The sequence below is a fragment of the Excalfactoria chinensis genome, chromosome 10, assembly GCF_039878825.1.
Source record: "Excalfactoria chinensis isolate bCotChi1 chromosome 10, bCotChi1.hap2, whole genome shotgun sequence".
NCBI classification, from domain to species: Eukaryota; Metazoa; Chordata; class Aves; order Galliformes; family Phasianidae; genus Excalfactoria; species Excalfactoria chinensis.
In genome coordinates this window covers 8,946,903-8,968,969 of record NC_092834.1, presented here as the reverse complement: position 1 = coordinate 8,968,969, position 22,067 = coordinate 8,946,903, and the positions used below count along the sequence as shown (strand labels likewise).

Below are 22,067 nucleotides of genomic sequence, written 5' to 3'. Positions count from 1 at the left end.
AACGTGTTGAAAAGTGGAAGAGAAATTGTGCTTAGGTTTGCATTCCTGAAAAACATCATCTTTATAAGGGAGTTCGTTCCATCCATGACTGAGAAGGCTGTGAGGAGTGATTTTATTATCAGTAAAGAGGTTGAGTATAAGCCTCTGGGAGTTATAATGTGCATATAAATTGTACCCTCTTGACCCAGATCTTGACAATGGCAGTTTCATTGAAGGATGTGCTTTCTACATCCCTTTCCCAAAACGAACACAGCCTGTCCTGGAGCTGTCTGGAAATACACTTTTTCAGGCTGAATTTTGTTGCTCTTTGGACAGACTCAGAATATCAGGGAACCAACAGGAGGGAGTCGTGCAGCTCCAGCAAGCAGGGCTTTCTTCTTTGATGGGCCAGGAGAGCAATGTTAGGAGCAGGGAGCACCCAGAGGTGCCCTTTCCATACCTGTCACATGGAAACATTGCAAAGTGTGAGGCATTCACGTCCTGTTATTATGGGAAAAAAACATGGATAACCTTTTTCAGCACATACAGAGGTTTATTCCAGGTTGGGGGAGCGGTTCCGTTTGGTAGATTTAGCAAGTAGATAAAAGGTGATCTGATGTGCTATTAGGACTGTTGAATGTTTTTGTTTGTTTTTCTTTCACAGTACGTCAATCCTGCATTTGAAACAGTGATGGGCTATCAAATAGGTGAATTAATAGGAAAGGAACTAACAGAAGTGCCTATAAATGAAAAAAAAGCTGATTTCCTAGATACCATTAATTCCTGCATAAAGATAGGAAAGGTAAGCAATGCCATTGTACTGCTCCTCACTTCTGAACTTTATTGTTGTCCAGGGATGGTGTGTGATGCACATGCGCAGCTTCACAGCCGTGGAACATTTGCACCTTTATTACTTTAACAAGATAAGGAAGTAAAAAATGATCATTTTTAAAGGCTTCTTCCGCTTTAGTTGTTTGGAAAAGCTGCATGTTTTATGAAAATTGTTGACCTGCTGTATTTATTGATACCACAAATGGGAATGCTTTTAAAGAAAAGGAGTTAAGATTCAAATTAGATGTAAGGGGCAGTTTTTCACAGAGAGGGTGGTGAGGTTCTGGAACAGGCTGCCCAGAGAGACTATGGATGTCCCATCCCCAGAAGTGCTCAAGACCAGGTTGGATGGGGCCCTGGGCAAGCTGATCTAGTACTTGATCTCGGGGCTGGCAGCCCTGCCTTTGCTGCTGGGGTTTGGAACTTTGATGATCTTTGAGGTCCTTTCCAACCCAAGCCATTCTATGGTTCCAGGACTGTTTATAATGTATGCTATATATAGCAAAAAGTGTAGACATACCAAAGAAAACTAGAATGAAAGCACGTTATCCAGAAGTATATAAATGAGAAAAGAATAATGTGGAAGTTGACCTGCAACTTTAGAATGTAAAAAATATCAGAAAAGACATCTTCAGTATCCCGTGAGAATGATAGGCAATGCGGCAATGCCAGCTGCTGGCTGCCAATATCCTTTATCCTCTAATGGCATGGGAGCTGTCTAACAGATTCCTGCTAGAAATGTTTGTCACACCCAGAAAGTACATGAGAAATCCAAGGGGGGTCACTAGGCAGAGGCATCGCTGCTTGCCAGGTATCTCCACAGTGTTCCTTTGGGACTGTTGTGGCTGCAGTGTGAGGACCATCTGTGTTTTGGCAATGAGCTGTAAGTGCTTCTGGTGTCCCTGAATGTGTCATTGTACCCTATAGGAGGAAAATCACAGAGGTAACAGAAAGGGATTTGGGAGTTAGTGTTTGTAGATATGACACTGTCTGTGCTCTGACCTGAGTCCAGGTAGCTCACGGGGTCATGCTGGCTACCTGCTGGAAGCACTGTGTTACTGACACTGTGTGGGGAGATGGCAGAATGAAGCCTGGTGCCTTGTGTAAGCAGGTAGTGATGCAAAAGCACCGATGCAAAGTTGCAGTGAGTCCTGCTGTGTAAATCAAGGTGCTAACACAGACATCCCGTAACAAACCTGCAGTCTGGATACTGATTGCACGTGCATTTCAACAAGAACGTGTCATTCATTTCTCTGTGTGTGTTGGTCTTTTCAAAGAGATCCAAGCAACAGGCCGTGTTCTGTTCATGACAGGGATCATGGTGCTTCGTACTTCTGTCGCCTGACCAAAGTTGTTTCAGTAAATGTGCGTAATACAAAACTGATGTTAGAAGGGAGTATTTATTAAGTTATAATTCAGATACGTTGGACATGTCAGGCTTTAAAACCACATCATCAATTTTCAAGATATGAAGTGATCAAAGTTTTAATAATTTAGTGTGCTGATAAAAATGTCCTTAATAATAGAAATGTGTTTCACTCCATGAATGATAAAAATCTAACCCTAATCCATCTCTTTCTTTGCAACCTATTTCACTCCTGGCTCTAAGACTTTCCAACTGGGATGACTAATGAAATACTGCTTATTCAAACCTGTCTGACTGGAACAGCTTAAACTGTTTCAAGTGGATATGTCCTGTTTGCAAGTTTTTCTGTACTTCCCTTTGCAACATTGTATGGTGTGCAATCCCTGTAGCCCCACTTTTATGTGTTAGTAAAAAAATGAATTACAAATTGAAGTTATTACAGGGAGTATTTGCAAGTAGAATTTGACTGCATGGTGCAACCTTTGAAATGACTCCATCCCTCTGAAGGTGCTTTAGATTGAAATGAGTCGTGTCAGGGTGTTACAGCGCTTTCAGAGGTGCCTGACTTCTGTCTGGGTCACCCTGATTTGGTCTGTTTGTTGCTCTGAGGCTCGCAATTACTTTATATCCTTATTTTAAAATCTGCTTCCTATTACAATAAACTATATATTGGTTACTGTAGGATATAGCATGCCAAAAAAGCCAGCTGTGTCCTGTGATACTCTCCTTTTAAAAGGTTTAGTTCTTCTGCTTTGAATAAACACGGTACTCTAACAAAAACAATAGAAAGTGAGATTTGGCGATCGTTAGAAAAACTGAGCTGTGGAAAAATTGCATCTCGTCTTCAAATGGAACCTCGGAAGATGAACTGTCGTAGCATTTCCCTTCTTGTGCCAGCAGACCTCACACTGTGAGCAAGGCCCGTATATCTAAACAAGAGCTGATAGGCATCACACAGAGATGGTGAACTGCATGGCACATAGCAATGGCTGGGTCAGGATGGTGCTCTCGTTTCTTGTCACTACAGCTGCCTGTCATCTGCAAGTAGCCAATGTTATGGGGACCCCAGGCCTGTCCAGACCTGACTTACAAAACAAGTTGCACTTTTTCAGTGTTTTGTCAGATTACATCCATTAAAGTGAAACGTATAATTTTACTTCTGATGGCATTCCTTGCTTCCCCAGAGCTCTGCACATTGACACAAAGCTGCTGACCTTACTTTCACTTGTCCTGAAGTGAGGTAAGGGCTATCAATAGGTCAGACCAGATGTGCAATTCTCTCAGCCCTGTTGGTGGGTGTGGGCTGTCCTTGCACCAGGCTGTGCCATGATGGGCAGCTCTGTGTGATTGCTTCTGTGGCACCTTGTGCTTATTTTTACTCTATTTCTGCAAGGAAATGTGTAGTGTGAGAAGCACCAGATTTACAGGGCAGGCTGAGTGATTCCTTGTTATGCTTGAATGAATGGTTTCAGAGGATAGATGCATGCCAGAGCCTTCTGAATGAAGTCTTAAGTCGCAGCATTGATTCCTAGCACACTCTATTAAGGGTAGAACTATTATCTTTGTACTGTGCGTGGCTCTTACTCTGTGTTTGAAGTCAGCCCGATGGGTGGTACAGAAGTGACCGATGTTTGTGTGGCTGTAACGTGGCCGTAACAATGGGCTGACGGACAGCACGCCTTGGGAAGCAGCTCTTCTCTGCTGGACTGCCGACAGGCTCTGCAAGACCATATGCTGTTCTGAGATGTGTTTAAGTAACATCCCTGGGAGAACTTAACAGAGCAGCAGGACCTTGGCTTGGACCTTTGATTTTTTCAGAATTCTGCTGGCCTTTTTCCTCTTGCATTTCCCACCACAGCGTCACCAGTTGTAGACATTCACAAGTTGAAGAATCTTTCTGTTGACGATGAGGAGCACATCAGTGAATAACAAAACCCACCCTGAAAAGCACACGCTTGCAATGCGATAACTATCCAATCTGTACCTTCTGCCTTCCCCCTTTCATCCAGATTCCATCTTTATTACCTGGGTTAGGGATCGATTGCTCATCTCTGCCTCATCCTGGTTGTCAAGAAAATATTGATATGCACACTTCTAATTATGAGATCACTGAATCTCGTGGTGTTGGCTTATCTTCATTTGTATTCCTCGTGCAGCTCATGCAGAGATGTTATGTCTGCTTCCTAATTTGTTATTCACAGCACTTTTCTCCAGCAGATCTTGGGAAGAGCTGTTGGTATTCTCTGCTCTGCAGCCTCTCGCCTTGCAGCTCTGTGTTTGTCAGCTCCATTAGCATAAGTGCAAAAGTCCTCTGTCTGTGCCTGTGCTTTGGCCTGTTCTGCTCTGAGATTTGTCAGTCCAGTGTAAAGAAATAGGTGCTGTGTGCCTCGGGAAGGCATTTCATGTGTATTTGGACCTGAGCTAAGGTCTGTTGAGCTAAGCTGATGGACAGCAGCTGACGCAGGTAGTTTGCGTTGAGTTAATAAGTGAGATGGATTGCATTAATTATTAATCATTTGGTAGTTATTAGCCACCCAGATCAAAATCTCATGCTTTTTTAATATATATATATATATATATACTGCAAAACCAAGCAGGAACAACTACTCTAGAGATGGCAACATGTAGGCAAGGCTGTAAACGATGCCTGCTGCTGCGTTCCTGCTTGGTTTTGCAGCTTGGGCTGCTGGGGAGACTGCTGGCTTTACAACCACTCAGCAACAGACGTGACTGTTTGAACAATATTACACTCATAAGCATGGCTGAAACAACGAGGGTTGGGTCATTTGCTGTGTCTCATTTGAAAGAGAGGATGAGGCTTTGGAATAATTTACACTTTGCACTGGAAAGAAACGTCTCATTTCTAGAGGAGAAAAATGGCTTCTCACTGCAAATTGAAAATTTCCTTTTTGCCTTGTCTTTTTGTTCCATTTGTGAGCTTAATAATAATAATAATACAGTGATACTGGCAATGACAATCTGGTACTGCAAAAATCATCCGCTTCAGTGTTATCCTGAGATGGGAGCGCTTTCAGAGGGGAGGTCAGCAGGTGGAAGGCAGAATCCAGGAGATGTTCTAAGCTCTTTTGCTCAAAAAAAGAACACCAAAAAACAGGATAAATCTCTGAAAGGCTTTGAAGCTGAATAGGCAGCACGGAAAGTAAATGCACCAGGATCCCAAGGCACTTCTAGCTGCTGCTATGTGATGTCCCACCACGTGCTGAGTGTTCTGGGGCAGGGTGCAGGGCCTCCCCAACGCTGAACATGCAGGTGCTCCTGTGGTCTCTGCAGCGGTGCTGCTGTGGTCTGTCCTCCTGCAGGGCATGTGCTGGGGCTCCAGCAGCTCCTGGAGAGCTCCTGAGGACTGCCAAGTGTGAGATAGCATCTGAGCCAACACTGTCATTACATTGCGTTTTTACCGTCAGATGTTCCTCTGATGTATTCTTTACCTTTGTGACCCTTAAGGATGATCCCTTAGGTTTGTGTTGTACAAGAGTGTTCATTGAAGAAAGGTATGAAGCTGTATCTTCTCGTCCTGTGTCACTGGGCCCCTCTAAGTTGCCCAGTGAAGGAGAATATGTAAAACGCTGTATTTGCCCTGCTGATCGCATCTTCAGCTTCCTTCCACTTGAATTCCTTTTCAGGAATGGCAAGGAATGTACTCTGCGAGAAAGAAAAACGGAGATAGCGTACAACAAAATGTGAAGATATTACCTGTCGTTGGACAGGGGGGGTAAGTGTGACAGCTGGAGCTGTGAGTTGGGTGTGAATGGGGCTCACTTAGAGTTCAGTCATCTCAGCAGGCACTGAATTATCTCGTTTCCGAGTATAAAAGAAACATGCACAAACAAGGGAGCCTCAGACCTCTGCATTAATTCCATGGCGTAAAATCAAGTTTATACGCTGTGTACAAGGAAATTCTTCTAATACTACCCAGCAAGGAGCCAAAAATCCAGGTGTGCTCTCTTGTGCCTTATTCTTCTAATACTCACAGAAGCACATGTACTCCATCCTCCCTGTCTGCGTGCAGTGCTGGGAGCAACAGAACCCACCTGTGCTTTGTTCTGCTGCTCAGCTGCATGGTGTCCTTCCATGCTCACCTGCTCTTGGCTGTAGTAATTTCAGTGCCCTCTAAGGAGACCTGAACGTTAATTAAAAGCAGTTGGCTGAAATGCTTGTTCAGAAAGGTGTGCCCTCCTGAGGGAGGGGGCTGAATGCAGCTTCTTCATGCAGCTGCTTCCTTAAAAAAGAAGAAGTTTTTCAGGTTGATTTCATCCCTTGGTGATAATTCATGCTCTCTATATCGATGGAGTGAAAACATATTTTCAGCTTAATATGCCAGCGTTGCAAGATGAATATTTTTTAGTTATATCATACCTGACGTCCTACCATAGCCCAGAAGAAGCCATGGGGGGCAGGGAGGAAAGGGAAGGGGGTGTTCTTTGCAAAAGATGTTTCTATTTTGGATTCCCAATCATGTGCAGCAGAACTGCTTTTAGTTTTTCTTTTTCATTCCCTGCTGAGCCCTCCTGCCAGAACAGGATTTGCCTTATATTCATTTGTTGCTATTACCCATTTTGTGTATCAGCACTGAATTAGAGCTGAGGTTTGGATGGGAATTAACTCACTGTTTTTTTTGCCTACAGAAAGATTAGACACTATGTGTCAATTAGTAGACTGTGCAATGACAACAATAAGGTAAGTAAAAATGATGATATGCTCACTTTGCTTTGAGCCCTAAATACTGCAAAATAATGGATAAGTTCTGACTAACTGGATTTCTCATACTGGTTTGTAGGCGGAGAAGACATGCGAGCGTGTTCAGGCTGAATCTCAGACAGGTATGACACATCTCTTCTGTATTACTAAGAGGAGTGTATACCTGGGGAAAGAAAGAAGGCAGTTTGTAGTGAGCTGGCTGAAAACCGGAGCTGTGCAGGACTGGCTGAACTGTACTGTATGGCTAGCAATAAACTGGGAATACAGCTCTAACTCAGCAAAGTAAATGCAAGCTCTCTCTCCCTGCCACGCTTCTCTTAGAAGGGGTACAAAGCGACCCACCCTTGAAAATGCAGTGTTGTGGTATTTCTGCACTGGTGACATGTTTCAGTTGTATGTAGTGGATCCCTGTACCAAAATCAGAGAAACTGAGGATGCCATCTAGATGGCACGTTGCTGTGGCTGATCCAGGGTTGTGGCACGTGTGCTTGCATCGCTTTTAACTGTATGGGGGAGTACTTGTTTGTGGTTGGAAATGGGGATCACCATCACTACTGTTCATCCTTATCCCACGTGTCAGCACTGCATCTTTGGCATCTGTGCCACAGCTCCCTGTTAACTGCAGTGCTATAGCACAGGCTGTACCTGTTGGAGTCTGTATGGGGTCTAGGATACAGTGAGTGCTTTGGTAGTGTGTAGTGTACTTCTGGATACCAGTTCTATGTGCAGCTGTTACTTGAGTGAATTCAGGTGTGTTGCACATACTGTATTCACAACTATGCTGTATCAAGAGAAGAACCTTTCCCTCCACACTCTAGTAGATCCATTCTGAACATGGCATGTTTTGTTAGAAAGCATGATTGGGTTTGTGGCAGTGTAATTGGGCTGGAGGTTAAAAATGAGTTTTCATTGACCCTTGTCTGCTGGAGCCTTCTGCTTCACTCTGCTGCTGTCGTGCTATCTCTGAGTTTCAGTTCCTTTCACATACTTCTTAGGCAAAGCTTATGCCAATGCATGGTATCATTTTCTCAACAGATATTCAGACTTCCAGACACAAAGACAGGAGGAAAGGATCGCTGGATGTCAGATCCACAACATCTCGAGGGAGTGATGGTACGTTAAACCAGCAGATTTTTTTTTTCAAATCTCTATATATTCAAACTTTTATATGAATGCATAAAATGCACGTACAGATACAGATAAGTGTGAGCGTATATGTGTGCGTACATACCCAGACACCAGTAAAATACCAAGTCAGCAGTCTGTGGACAACTTCATGTTTGTATAACAGCTCCATTTTCTTCTATTGAACTATTTCAAACCTATTTAGAACCACTGAAGAACTTCTGTCCTGTGTGGATAGAAGACCTAATGAGATTGAATAGAAACACTTTCCAACCATTCTAAACCATTTTTTTTTTTCCTCTACAAAACCAGAATTGCTAATTGATATAAAACATTTATTTTTCAATTTCCAATGAATAAGAGGCCAGAGCCTCTACTGTTTTAATTTGGCATAGCTTTCTTCACTTCAGAGGAGCTTCACTGATTTACCTCAGCATGGAAGCTGACTCATGGCTTGTCGTGTTGAACCAGGCAGGAAAAGTATTTGTATCCTGTAATACCTAACGCAGTTGTTACCTACGTGTGCCAGCCAGGTTAGACGCAGGCGTAGCTATATAATCTTTTAACTGAGTATTTCCTTAAATATTTAATTACTTTAAATACAAAACCAAAGCCGTGATTTAGCCAGGCTGTCATAGCTACTTATCTCTAATCTGGATAGCAGTGGTTCAGCAAGCATCTCTGCACCTGTGTGTCCCCAGCATTACCAGCGTGTGTACGCATCCTTCAGTAGATCACTTGTGAAGGGCAGTGCAGAGTAAGCCATTCAGAAAATAAACCCAGGTCTCTTGGCTGCAAGCTGCTGTGGTGCGGTGTTGCTGAGCTTGGTACTGTTTCTGCTTTGTCCCATGCAGGCAGCTCACAAAGGCGGCACTCTTCTATGGCTAGGATACATTCCATGACTATTGAAGCACCAATCACCAAGGTAATGAGCAACTGTTGCTAGTTGTTGTCAGATGTGCTGTGCTGGAACACCATGGCACAAGGCTCCAGCACAGCATCTGGATGGAGGAGGAAGGCAGTGATGGCTTCCACTGTGGCTTCTTCCCCTCTTCTGCTTGTCAACAGCCTGATGCTTTGAGCTGAGTTCTCCCAAGGCTGCCTAACAGGGTGTCCTCTTTGTGGCCAGCCACAGCACAACCCTTTTTAAGGGCTCTTGCCTGCAGGGAGAAGGTGACAAGAGATCTTCCTTCTTATGCTTTGTAAACGACTTCCTGGTACTGTTCAAGGATTTGTCACAAATTGATGCCTTCATAAAGTGACAGAGGCAAATGGAAGAAGGTTGTACTAAATCAAAGACGTTCTGAGACTGAGGAAGGTAATTAATAAGAGTGCTGTCTTCAAGGCCATGAAGTCCTAAAGCCAGTAGCAAAAATCAGTGTTTTATTAACATCCCTTTCATTTTAATTCTCCCGCACATGGATTAAAGGTTTAGATCTCATGTAGTTGCTGTGAGTTTTCCATAATAATTGATGAGAGTCTGTTCTTTCTTAAATAGCTTTTAAATTCAAAGCATGTCTGATATTAAACTAGGTAATAAACATCATCAATGCCGCACAAGAAAGCAGTCCAATGCCAGTTGCAGAAGCTTTAGACCGAGTTTTGGAGATATTAAGAACCACTGAACTGTACTCTCCACAACTGGGAACAAAGGATGAGGATCCACATACAAGTGACCTCGTTGGAGGGCTGATGACAGTAAGTACATGCAGCCACAAACAGCTCGATTCATGTTCTGCTGCCTGATGTTCCTGGATACCTGATTTTTTTTTTGTCATCTGGCATATGCTTGGCCTATAAAATGCTACATTCTTTTCGTGTTTTCACCTCAAGGACCCCATTTAATTAATGTAACTCTGCACTAAAACAGAGCAGTTCATTTGAAGCATTAGTTTCACTGGATGTGGGAAGGAAAAACTCTTCTTTTTTTTCAATGTGTTTCATTTTGGAAAGACATAGATGGAAAAGAACGAAAGGCAGATACTTAGTAATTAGGATTAGAATGGAATGAATGAAAAGTATGTGAATAGGCAGTATGTGTTTTCAGAAGAATACGAAATGCTGTTTGTTGCTTTTCCTTGGATTACATTTGAACTTGCAGCGATTCATGGAAAGAATCAGTATTTTGCACTTAGAACATGAATGTTCGCATTTTAAAACGCAACCACACTCCACAGAACTCAACATTGAAATAAATGAGGCAAGAAAAAGACTGAAGAAGTCATGCATTGTTTGATTATGTTACCTAAAAAGGAACAGGGACATTGGAAAAAGTGTAACAAAAGCTGAACAAAGGGCCTGCAGCAAAGCAGAGGAATGAACCCAAATCCTCAGAGTCTGTAGTGTGGCCCTCCTGGTGATAACTAGATGAACTTGGATGCATGTTACCTGTGCCTTAAGGTTATGAGCTCCCTTTAGGTTGCATATAAAAGGCTTCCTCAGGAAAAAATAAAACCAAACACACAGCAGTGTGTTAGATGCAAAAGGATCAGAGGATGTGAGCTTTTCAGACTCTCTGGGCTGTTATTTGATATTATTTGTTATATTATATGATAATATATATCATTTCAAGCTCAAGACAAGTTTGCAGAATCCATTCAAATCTTGAAACAGTTTATGTATATTTTTGTCTTGCAAAATAGCCCGGCAAATGTCTGATAAGGAGAAACGTACACAAGGCTTCAAGAATTCCAGAAGATCAGGATGCTTTGTGCTGAGTTGAATTTACTAACTCAGGAGACAAAATATATTCTTACATGAGCTGTTAATATATATAGGAGGAATGATGATGCGTTAGTCTCAAAGTGAATCTTTGCTCCTGCTGAGTACTCATGCAATGCTCAGTTTTTAATCTCAGCTGACCACTCCTTTTCATGGATTATTAGTTTACATACATTTGTACTAGTTCTGTACATACATTTGTACTAATTCTTTGCATACATTTGTACTAGTTCTTTACATACATTTGTACGCCACTTGGAATTCAGCCCATTTTTCCAGCAAAGTGTTGAAAACAGAATGATAGAATCATAGAATGGTTTGGGTTGAAGGGACCCCAAGGATCATCAAGTCCCAACCCCAGAATCATCTTATTCCATTTCACATTCAGAAGCTGTATCTGAGGAGAGGAACAAATAGTGGGTTATTGGATTTGGCCTGTTACCCAGAATTCATGATGGGAAGGGCACTTGGAGTTCACAAATGCAGCTGCCAGATACAATTACACCTGCAATTTCAACTCTTAAAAAGATACTCTTTGATTCTAAAGGGTACCGAGCATCCGGTGTTCTAAATACTTGTACCGTAGCAGTGCAGTTGAAGAGTCATTGAGACAATTATAGTGGTAGTGCTCCATTTTAAATCACAAAACTTAGACTAATTTACTTATGGATTTGAAAAATACAAGAATTTCAACAGTTCCTGAGATTCTCATGCTGCTGTGGTGACCTGATCTGTCAGCACTGGGAAGAGAGCAGAAGTGTGTCCCCATCCATCCCTTCCCAGCACCCACTGCTGTTTGTTGATGGGAAGCATACAGACATACTGTGCCTGGTTTGTGGCACACAGCCAGACCTGATGTCTGTGTTGTTCAAACAAGGGTGTGTGTGAAGCTGTAATTCCATCTGCACCTGAGAAATTCAAGTCTTTACCTCCCAGAGTTAATATTGGACCCCACCACCTGCAGTTTCTCATCCATTATGATCTACACATAAAGCATACACATAACAGGCGGCTGTGATGACTGTGAGAGGTCATGATCAGGCTTCTGTAAAGTCAGGGTGCTCCTGTTTGTTGACATTATTTTACAGACCACTTTTACAATGCCCTGCATTTAACTCTCAACTTTCATTGCACAGGACGGTCTGCGAAGATTATCAGGGAACGAATACATATTGGCAGCAAAACGTAAGTCTTCGTTTGGCGGCTACTGAGATGTTCAGATCTTAAAACAGTTACAAGATGTGCAAAATGCAAGCAGATGGGGCTTTTGGTGTTTGTTTGTTTGTTTTATGAACGTTGTTTGTTTTGACTTCTTCCTCAACAGAAACTCATCAGGTCGCTGGCAGCTTGATCTCTCCCATCTCCCTCAATGACATACCCCCCCGGATAACACAGGCAATGGAAAATGAAGAACACTGGGATTTTGATATCTTTGAACTTGAGGCTGCCACTCATAAAAGGTCAGTAAACTATGGGCTCGTGAATGGAAGTTGCTGAAAATGGACTTAGGAGTCATCCTGTAACAGCTCTGAGATTTTTCTACCCATGTTCTTCAAATTGAATTACTTTTATTTTCAAAGTCAAATGTTTGGAATTTTCTCCCTGTGTGTGAACCCATTAAATATCTGCTGTTTCATCACACACTATTTCTCACAGATTCCCAGTGGGTGTAACTGCAGATGATGTATCTTTGATGTGGTTTAATAACAAAGACACACCATTTTACAAGCTTTCCTTTTCTGTTTTCTAAAATAGAAAAGTTCTATAAATCAAATCATTTTCTTGCGGGGATTCAAATCCAAGCTACATCCAACTACACAGAGTCAACACGCTGATCTAATCTGGTCGGTTGGTATAGACCATGCTTTGTTCTGTCTCTGCGTAACTGGGTAGTTTCTACTCCCAGTTTTGAGTACAGCTTTTCGGCAGCATTCTCATTGCCCTTCTCTGGGATTAAAGGAGGATTTTTGATGTAAAAACTTAGCGGGCTATGTGTTATATATAAGAGTAACTGAGGAATATTTACTGATAAAATAGAAAGCATACAGTTTTCATCATCGGTGTTTTCAAAAGCAGATCAACAGTTTTGATGGTCTGTACATCACTAGCAGCAAAAGCTCCTACTGTGACTGTCAATCGATCTCTTGCTCAGATCTTTGCTTTTATTTCCTGATGTCTACCAAAAATTCTCCTCTGGGTCCAGTTTCACGCATTATGCTTTGTTGCAGCCCAAAGCTTCTGCAACACTGTGATTTGGAGGCTAGAGCCTGCAGTACATTTCTAATGAATTACTACAGATAAAGTTATATATATATATATATATATGTATGTATATAAATCCAGCCGTTGTAAGTTACAACATTTAATATGTTCACTGCAGAAACTCAATTCCATATCAAAGGCAACATGCATGATGTGACCAAATAGGTTTCTCTGTTCTTATCTCTTATAGAGTCCAAAGGAAGACAAAAGAGGTATTTTGCAGCCTATGTGCTTACTAAAGATATATAATTAGGATTGCCTCCTACTGCCTTTAAATAAAAGCATTTCAATTACTAAGGAAATTAAGGCGATCACAACTACATATAGATCACTAGTTTTCAAGTCTAAGCAGACATAAACTGATAAAGCCAAGACATTTCATTAACCCTAAGCTCATTGCAGGAGACAGTGCAGTTCCCTGACACAGAGCATCCTCTGGCTGTGCTGCATGGTGCTGATGAGCTGGTATGCAGGGAGACCTTATTGCAGTGATATCCCAGCCAGCACCTGTTTTCATCTGCTTCTGGAATACCTCATCCTTTACTGCATGCAAAGTCAGTGAGCAATAGAAGCCTTCAGATGGTTGGTGTTAAAGAAATGGAGCAGGTGTAGAGCAGAAAGAATAGTGATTGCAGCACTGCATGGTATAGCCATACATAACCTAAATATAAACAATCTGGCTTAGGAAACTGGCAGTAGTAATACCACCTCCCTCCTCTCATGTGCTGCATTCTGGACATGCTAATTTGTCTTGTTTTTGGCTGCAATCAATGTGTGTTTAGCCAGCAGAGACTCCCCAGGTACCAAAATGCTGCTACATGGAGTACAGCAGTATGCAGAGCTTGCTTAGTGTTCCCAAAGCTGTCAGACACTGCCACATTCTGAGAGCTGGCATGTGACAGGAAGGTAGAAGATTCTGAAGTTCTGTAGCAAGTGAGTCTGTGTGCTGATCCGGCACATCTTTGGTTAAAAAAGCTTAGTGGAGTTGTGCTATTCACACTCAGTAAAACCCTTTCAACCTCATTTGTTTTAAAGCTTTGTTTATTTTTCTTTACAGGCCTCTGGTTTATCTGGGTCTCAAAATATTTGCTCGCTTTGGAATCTGTGAATTCCTGAACTGCTCAGAATCAACCCTGAGGTCGTGGTTACAAGTTATTGAAGCCAACTACCATTCCTCCAACTCCTATCACAATTCCACCCACTCGGCAGATGTGCTTCATGCCACTGCTTATTTCTTGTCTAAAGAAAGAGTCAAGGTAAGTCCACATCTATAGTAAATGCTGTAGGTGGGAAGTACAGTCAGGATTAAAGGAAGATGTCTCAGAAGAGATGCCAAGACCCAAATGTCTACCTAGAGCCAACCAGCTTGGCAGCTCTGAGGTGAAAGAACTGGGCTGCTTTACATCAGACCTAGAATCTGCCATATGGCAGTGTATGTGGAACAACGGATGCCACGTAGCACTATAGGCATTGAGCTATTCTTGATGATAGAATAAGAGAACCTCCTTTTACAACAGAACTTCCAGGCATCATTCAGTTTTCTCGCATAGGTGAGCTAATGACAGAATTATTTTTGTGATGATCAAATACAGATTTAACAAATTGTCGTTTCTTTATGCCTTGTGATGGTAATTTTGTGGAAAACTCTTGGAACAATATAGGCCATAAAATATGCTTAGTGCTTCCAAAGCTGTTTTACCCACTGGATTAAATGCCCTGAGGCTTAAAGAGGCTGCATTGGAGGAGTGTTGAAACAGATTACTTGTTGAAGTTCCCTGTACCATAATGCCCACTGGTATATTAGAGCCACTGACAACCAGAATAAATCAGAACAGCCTTTGTTCTCACGCCCAGAGGGCAGAGTGGAGTGTGAGAAGGCAAATTAAAGCAGTGCCTGCATGTATACTGGATGGCAATACATGTATCTGAGTTACATTTTTGGATGGAAATTCCTTCTCTGAATTGGCCTGCCTAAGGATAGTGTTAGCGATGGGCACCTGGCTGAGACTTTTGTGATTGTAAACAAGCTTCTGACAGCTCATTAAAATTGTAGTCTCTTAACCTGGAGCTGCATCTTATTAGTGTGATCTCCAGAGGCTGACTCACATATACTGTATGCCAAGAGGGAATAGAACTTCTCTAGAAATTTGCAGCCCCTTAATTGCCAGAGGTTTAACTGGTTTTCCCAAGAATATCTATGAAAAGCAGACAAGATCTGGAATCATTTCAGTGCCACAGAAACATGGCTGCCTCCTCCTCCTCCAAAATGTTATTTCCATTCCTCTGTAGGCATAGCAAAAGAAAAAAAGAAATGTTGCAACAGAAGAAGGAGTCGAATCAAAGTTCAAGATTTGCTTTTTATCTTCTCAGAGTTACAGCCCAGCTGCTTTTGCACCGTCCAGAGTTCAGCTTAAGTTAAATACAGAAGGCACGATTCTGCTACTCTGATTCACACTGAGATTTTTTTTCAGTACATTGAACTCAGTTCTTGTCTGGGAAAACCTTCTGGTTCCCAAACTGAAGCAATATTCTCAGTATTCCCATTTCTGTGGCACAGGAGTTAATATGACAGAGTTAGAATCCTTGACCTGAAGCTGGAGGTAAAGGTACTGTAAATCCCTTCAAAGTTTGTTAAGTCACACTCAGGAATAAGCTTGGGATACATTGCTGTGGTCCTGCAGTCCAAGTCTTCTCCAGGTTTTTGCTACTTTCCATCTTCTCAGATTGAGCACTGATCAGTCTGTCCTGCTCAGGAGAACCTGTTCTGCAATTCCTCTAACTTTATACCTCAGTAGCAGCTGAAAGAAAGAAGCTAACACAAAGGAGACAGTATTTCAGACAATTCTAATCGTGAACATAGGGTAGAAATATTTCTTCGCCTCTTCTTGTTCTGTGCAAGACCCTTCTTGTGGTCCTCAATATCCTTGCTCCATCAAAGTCAAGTCTCTGTATTAATTTCAGAGAGTAAACTAGCATAGGGACAGTCTTTTCACCTACCAGATCTGAGCACTGTGAATGGTACAGTCAGAGGCAGCAGAGAATTCCCACTTTAACTCAAGATCATTTGAATCAACTGTTCCACTCCCAGATTCAGCTGGAAATACTTCTGCTCCTGTCTCTTATTAAAATTCTAACAAAGGTGTTTTGCATGTAAGATCCAGCATAAAAACAGTTTCAGAATGGATGAACAGTAAAGCTTCCTGAGAGGTTTGGTTCTCTCTCCTCTGTGCTATTAATGCACTGTTAGAACATCACAGTATAAAACCTTAGTAGTCAAATAGTTTTGTATTTCATTACAGAGTAAACATAAGGAAGCATAAAGAATTACCAGTGTAATTAGACAGAAAACGTGGAGTACACCATGCTAAGAGAATCTGAATCTGACAGTGCCATGTGATTTTTCTAAGGATATCAACTGTCAAGAATTTCACCCAGAATTTGTATTAGCCCAAAACACTGTTATAGAACTGAATGTATGTGAAATATTCTTTACAAATCACAGGCTTAACTTACACATAGGTAGAATATGATTAGGACATGCTGAGTTTCCAAAAGAAATGAAAGGATCTGCTGGAAATAGCATACTTTTTAGCAAAACTAGGGTTTTTTTCCAAGCCAAATACCCTAACTGCGTGAAGGCTGTTTATCTGCTGTTAGAAAGCATAAACTAATTTATCATTTTGCATTAATTTAATTAATTTAGCTTATCAAAGGTATGGCTAAGGCAAAATCCAAGAGGCACAAGATGACAAAAATGCTGGCGGTGTTCAATAAAGCTTATAATGAATTTTCCAGAGTGCTGTCTAGAATGTCTGACCCTTACTGATTTGCAGAGTTCTGGCTTTTCTCCCTTAGCAACTTGGCTTAACCTTTATGGACAGAGTAGCGTTTCTAATGAGTCTGCCAGGAGAACTAAGCATCCTTCTGTTTTCAGCAAACTTTGGATCCCATTGATGAAGTTGCTGCACTTATTGCTGCCACAGTCCATGATGTGGATCACCCAGGAAGAACAAATTCTTTCCTGTGCAATGCTGGGAGTGAGCTAGCAATTCTCTACAATGACACCGCAGTGCTGGAGAGCCATCATGCTGCCCTGGCTTTCCAGCTCACCACCCGGGATGACAAATGCAATATATTTAAAAATATGGAAAGGTAAGCTTGAATGCTCTCTTGTCTGCCCACTGACATCCCTCACTTTGTTCTGTGCAAGGCAACAGGATGCAAGCAAGCATCCTAGAGGAGGCTGCTCCTTGTGGATGAGTGGACGCAGGCTTTGTAGAAGTTTTCTTTAGTATCTGTACAGAGCTTCTGCCTGTTCTGCACAGGCAGAGCCATTCCTGGGCTCCTCCTGTGAATAAAAAGACAGACCTCATCTGTGGAACTTAAAGTAGAAATCCTGATGTTAGCAACTAAAGGAGAATCATTTCGTATTACTGCAATGCAGAAGAGAAGCAGTGGCTGAGTGTTGTCTATGTATGCTGGGTACAACAAGGCTGGAAGGACTCAGGAAGTACTGCTAAAACATTAAGTGCTTTGTTGCAATGGGGAGGATAGTGAAGGACCTTGCTGTTCTTCTTCCAGCCCAGGAAAGATGTTTAGGGTGTAGGATGTAACCACTGCCCCGTCCCCTTCAAGATACAGCAGGAAAATATTGCTGAAAGCTTGGCTGGAGCTTGAGCCCTGGCTGAGTGTCTGTGCTAAAAGCCTTGGGAGCACATTGGTGTGGCATGTCCTGGCAGCCCTCCTGAGTAGCTGGTGCCTCTGCCCAGCTTTTGCACTGTTTCTCCCAGAGATCCAGTCACGCCTCTAGCATATATGTCTCTGCACACCAGATGCTTCATCCAGTGTAGGTGCAGCTACCAAAGCCTGTCTATTCTTTCTTCCCCTGGCACCTCTCAGCAACACAAGCCGTCTTTAACACAGCCTTGTTTTAGCAAGCAGCCCTTTGTGAACCAGCCAGCATTCTTAATTGTTTCCTTCTTTAAACAGGAATGAGTATCGAACCCTTCGCCAAGCCATTATTGACATGGTCCTAGCAACAGAAATGACAAAGCACTTTGAACATGTCAACAAGTTTGTCAACAGCATTAATAAACCCTTGGCAGCGCTAGAAGAAAATGGGGTAAGCAACAATGCAAATCCTCTTTAAAATGAATAGGCAGGGACTGGGAACCCTTGGCCATAGGAAACCTCCACGTGGTATTCTGAGAAAGTTCATGAGAAACATGGAGAAAGAGAGATAAGAAATGTGTCTTTCGCCTCTGGCTTCGAATGCCCTTTTTACATCTCCCAGCTTTGAAGATGAGTGGGACTTGCTTGGTTCTTATTAATACTGCAGCACTGGGATGTCTTATGAGAACCAGCCATGTGCTTGGGACCAGCAGCTTGGCCTCTATAATTCCCAGTTTAAAAAGCCATTTTGATGAACACAGTCAGTCCTATGGAGAGTGCTAGCAGAAAGACTTGGTGTTCTTGTTGGCCGTTTCTGCAAAGGTGCTGAGATTTGCCTCAGAATAGAAGCTGAATTACTCCCTCACTCCCAGCAGGAATGCTGGTGGTGCAGAGTGAGGGCAGGTAAATTGATTGCCATATGGCACATTCTGTGGAAACAAGGGCCTTCAGCTTTTAGTGCAACCTGGCAGCATTCATGGGTTTTCTGCCTACTTTCTTTTTTAATCTTTGAAATAGATGATAGTGGCATTATATATCATATAGACATAATCAATAGCCATCTGGAACCCCTTGGACACAATGAAATTGCCTGTTAGGAACTCACTCTAAAAAACCACACCAGTTTCAATAACAGCTTCAACCAGCAGTTTTGTTGCCAGTAAGAGTAGCATATAATTTTGTTGGAATGGTTTTTGCAAAGAGAAGATTTTCTGAATAGTTATAATAAAGTTTGCAACAGTGGCAATGTCCTGTAGGAGCTGTAATGGTTTTCTGTGTTTTCTTAACCATGTTTTTCTAGAAAGCCGCATTTATGACTATTGTGTATGGGGAGGGTAGAGCAGACTTTTTGTTATCAGAAGGTGGGAGAGGAACAGACCTTGTTCCTCACCCATCAGAAGCAGAATGGAGCTTATCTGGAGGAGAGTACCCTTGCTCACAAGACAATAAGCTAGAGTTAGCTTTGCTCTTGGCACTCGGTGATGCTAATGAGAACTCTGTGAATGTGGAGTCAGAGTTGCAGTGGGATACTGGTTTTACTGACTTAAACTAGGAGAAAGGCTGTTAATTCTGTGACAAAACTACCACCATCTCTTCAACATAACAGCTTCCGTTATGTGCACGTTACAATGCAGTCAGGCCGTAATTGTCTCACTAGATTCTGTTTTGCACTGACACTCTTCTCTCATGTCAGAATCCCTTTGCTGCCCACTGGCTTGTCACACCATTTTCAGTTCGCACCCACCATTCTGCTCCTTGGCTTCTCACTAGCTCTGCCTCTCTTTCTTCTCCATTTCCCAGCACTAGCTTCTTTGCTCAACAGATCCCTCCTTTTTCAGCCTTCCTTCCCTCTTCCAATGGTGTTGGCTTGTGGTAGTCCAATCTCTCAGAGTTCCCAGGATCTCTGTGCCTCTCTGCTCATTTTCTTCTCAACTTCTGCATTCAGAACAGGTAACAACTTCTTCCCTGCTGCTGTTTTTCTGCAGGTTTTGTTTACTGCAAGTAGTGGAGAGGCAGGTTCCCATGTCTTAGTTATACAATCTGAACCTGGACAGCTTCTGCTCCAGCACAGCCAAGAACTACCGTTGCTGCGAGAGTCCTGCTCAGTCCCAGGCTCCAGCAGTTCCTACTGAATCTACACAAACCCTGTTTTTCCCCCTGATATTAGTAACACGTCCAGCAGCTTTCAACAGAGATGGTGACTGGCTTACCCCAAAATCATCCCTCCAAATCCATTACGGGTTCTCACTCATAAAGGTGTGAGGGTATTTAGAAAAGAAAGAAACAGCAGCAATTTTAGCATCAGCGCAAGGAGCTGATAAATTCCCCTGCCCTCGTATTCAGACGCCACCAAATCATTTTAAACTGCAATTTTCAGAAAAAAATAAAATGAATAAATCTTTGCCTGAGGCGGACACCTGGTGGGGAAACTTCAACCAACCAATTTCAGTTGGCAGTTTGAACAGTATTAAGTAAAATCTTTTAATGTGAAGCATCAGCCCGCCGGCTAGCCGGCAGCTGGAGCAGAAGGCGATCAAGCTGTTTCATTGTAGATGGGGTTTTTTAAACATACATACCTGTTAATTCCTGGAATTTTCCACAGAATCTGATTTATTTGTTTATTTATTTGCTTTTGTGAGCCAGTTTGGAGAAGTAGCATGCTAATGCATATATTTGAGGGCCTCATAAGCATTTTGTTTTTCTAGGGGGGGATGTTCTGATGGAAATGTAAGGCCAGCAAAATGAGTGGGAGATTAGGAGGGTAAATGCTTCTCTGCTCAGTGCCTTGATTGTCACAAACACGATAAGAAAGGAGAGTAATTCTTAGTAGATTACAAGCAAGTGAGGTGGCCCCAAGCAACAGGCTGCATCATCCATCCAAAGATGGATGGTCTTTCTTATTGACGGTTACAGAGAGCTGGGTGGCTGCTCCATGCTCTTTGGATGGATTCACCCTCCTGCCTGTTACACACAGCTGGGTAGCTGCTGCCACTTCAGCCTGTACAGGCAGACAGTAAAAGTAAGGACAGCAGCATGTGGAGATCAAAGTTTAATTCTGCCTGTGAGCCCCAGGGGCTGTAGGGAAATAATCTGCCCCACGAGGTATTTGTGATTCATAGCAAATCCTGCCTAAGAGTGGGAAGAAAAAGGCAACATAACTTTTATAGAAATCGAGAAGCAAAATGTTTTCCTTCTTTCAGTTGGGAGTTTCTCAGTTCAGCAGGTTCCTATTAAAAGTTCTGTAATGTGCGAGTGGGTGAAACCAATCATTTGCTGTGCTTGTTACCAGCAGAACAACACTGACAGATCCCTTTTCAAGTCTGGTTGTATATCTGGTTGCAGCAGCAGTGTGTGTTTCCTGGCCCTGTTTCCAGTCGTGGCTGTGACTCAGTGTAATGTTTGCAGGCTGAGCTGCCAACCATGTATTCCAAATGGGACAGTTCCACTTCTTTTTTATTTATTATTTTTGTACATATTTGTTCAAAGAGCCATGCTGAGAAGCTGCTCTGTTTGTTTCCTTTCTTCTTTTGTTTCATAAACCGAAAAAAAATCCTTTCCAGCTCCAGCATCCTTTATCCTCCCATTTCCCTTCATGATGTCACCTAAGCCTATGACAGGAAGCCAACATCTGACATGGAGAGACGCCTCTGCTCTCTGAGCAGGATGCTGGGACTAAGCACAGTGTGCACATTTTATTCCCAAGACATCCGCAACCAGCAAGCAGAGCTGTGCCCTTGGTTTGAACAGATCACAGAAGCAAACATCCTTTCTGCATTCCTGGTGGCTCACCTAGGAGGATGTTATCTACTGTCCTTAGCTGAATGATCTCTGATTATTTTCAGTGCTTCGTTTTCACATGTTACTTGTGTTTCTGGAGCTTCCATCACTTTATGTTGATTTTCTTACATCATTTTTTCATGCATCTGAAGGTCTATGCAACTCACTTTGTTTCCTCAGTACTTCCTCTTCTGCATATCCACAAATGAGGGAAAAGAAGAAATCTGAGAATCTAATTTTGGTAGGAACTGTGGATCTGATGTTTCTGACCCAGTACCCACCAAATAATACTGTTTATATTATTAATTGTGATTTTCTTTCTTTAGGAAGGATTTTCTTCCCCAGAACTTCCTTCTGTAAAATACATCCCATTAAAAGATCAGAATGTTTCTGCTGCTTTGTAGGAGCTGACTCATACCTCCCTTTATGTACCAAGTACTGCAGGAACTGGTGGCTTACTGTTCTCTTAGCATCATCACAGTTGTTTCTGTTACTCCTACTGCATTTAGACCAAGACAAGCCTAGTAAATGCCTTGCCTCCAAGAGTTTTTCTTTTGAGTAGAAGACGAGACCTTGTGGTCAATTTCTGTACTCTGTGCATCCTTGAAGAGTCAAA

At 42.4% G+C, this 22,067-nt stretch overlaps 1 protein-coding gene across 4 annotated transcripts in view; it reads left to right on the top strand.

Annotated features, from left to right (window-relative positions):
* Window positions 1–22,067, top strand: part of PDE8A (phosphodiesterase 8A) — a 108,050-nt gene that overhangs the window by 81,555 nt on the left and 4,428 nt on the right. For all 4 annotated transcript variants that reach the window (XM_072345637.1, XM_072345638.1, XM_072345639.1 and 1 more), the window contains exons 8-19: window positions 644–781; window positions 5,821–5,909; window positions 6,823–6,874; window positions 6,975–7,017; window positions 7,931–8,008; window positions 8,875–8,945; window positions 9,554–9,718; window positions 11,878–11,926; window positions 12,066–12,201; window positions 14,061–14,259; window positions 16,938–17,155; window positions 17,993–18,125. In XM_072345637.1, coding sequence (XP_072201738.1) covers window positions 644–781; window positions 5,821–5,909; window positions 6,823–6,874; window positions 6,975–7,017; window positions 7,931–8,008; window positions 8,875–8,945; window positions 9,554–9,718; window positions 11,878–11,926; window positions 12,066–12,201; window positions 14,061–14,259; window positions 16,938–17,155; window positions 17,993–18,125 — 1,371 coding nt within the window. The remainder of the gene's footprint in view (window positions 1–643; window positions 782–5,820; window positions 5,910–6,822; window positions 6,875–6,974; window positions 7,018–7,930; window positions 8,009–8,874; window positions 8,946–9,553; window positions 9,719–11,877; window positions 11,927–12,065; window positions 12,202–14,060; window positions 14,260–16,937; window positions 17,156–17,992; window positions 18,126–22,067) is intronic.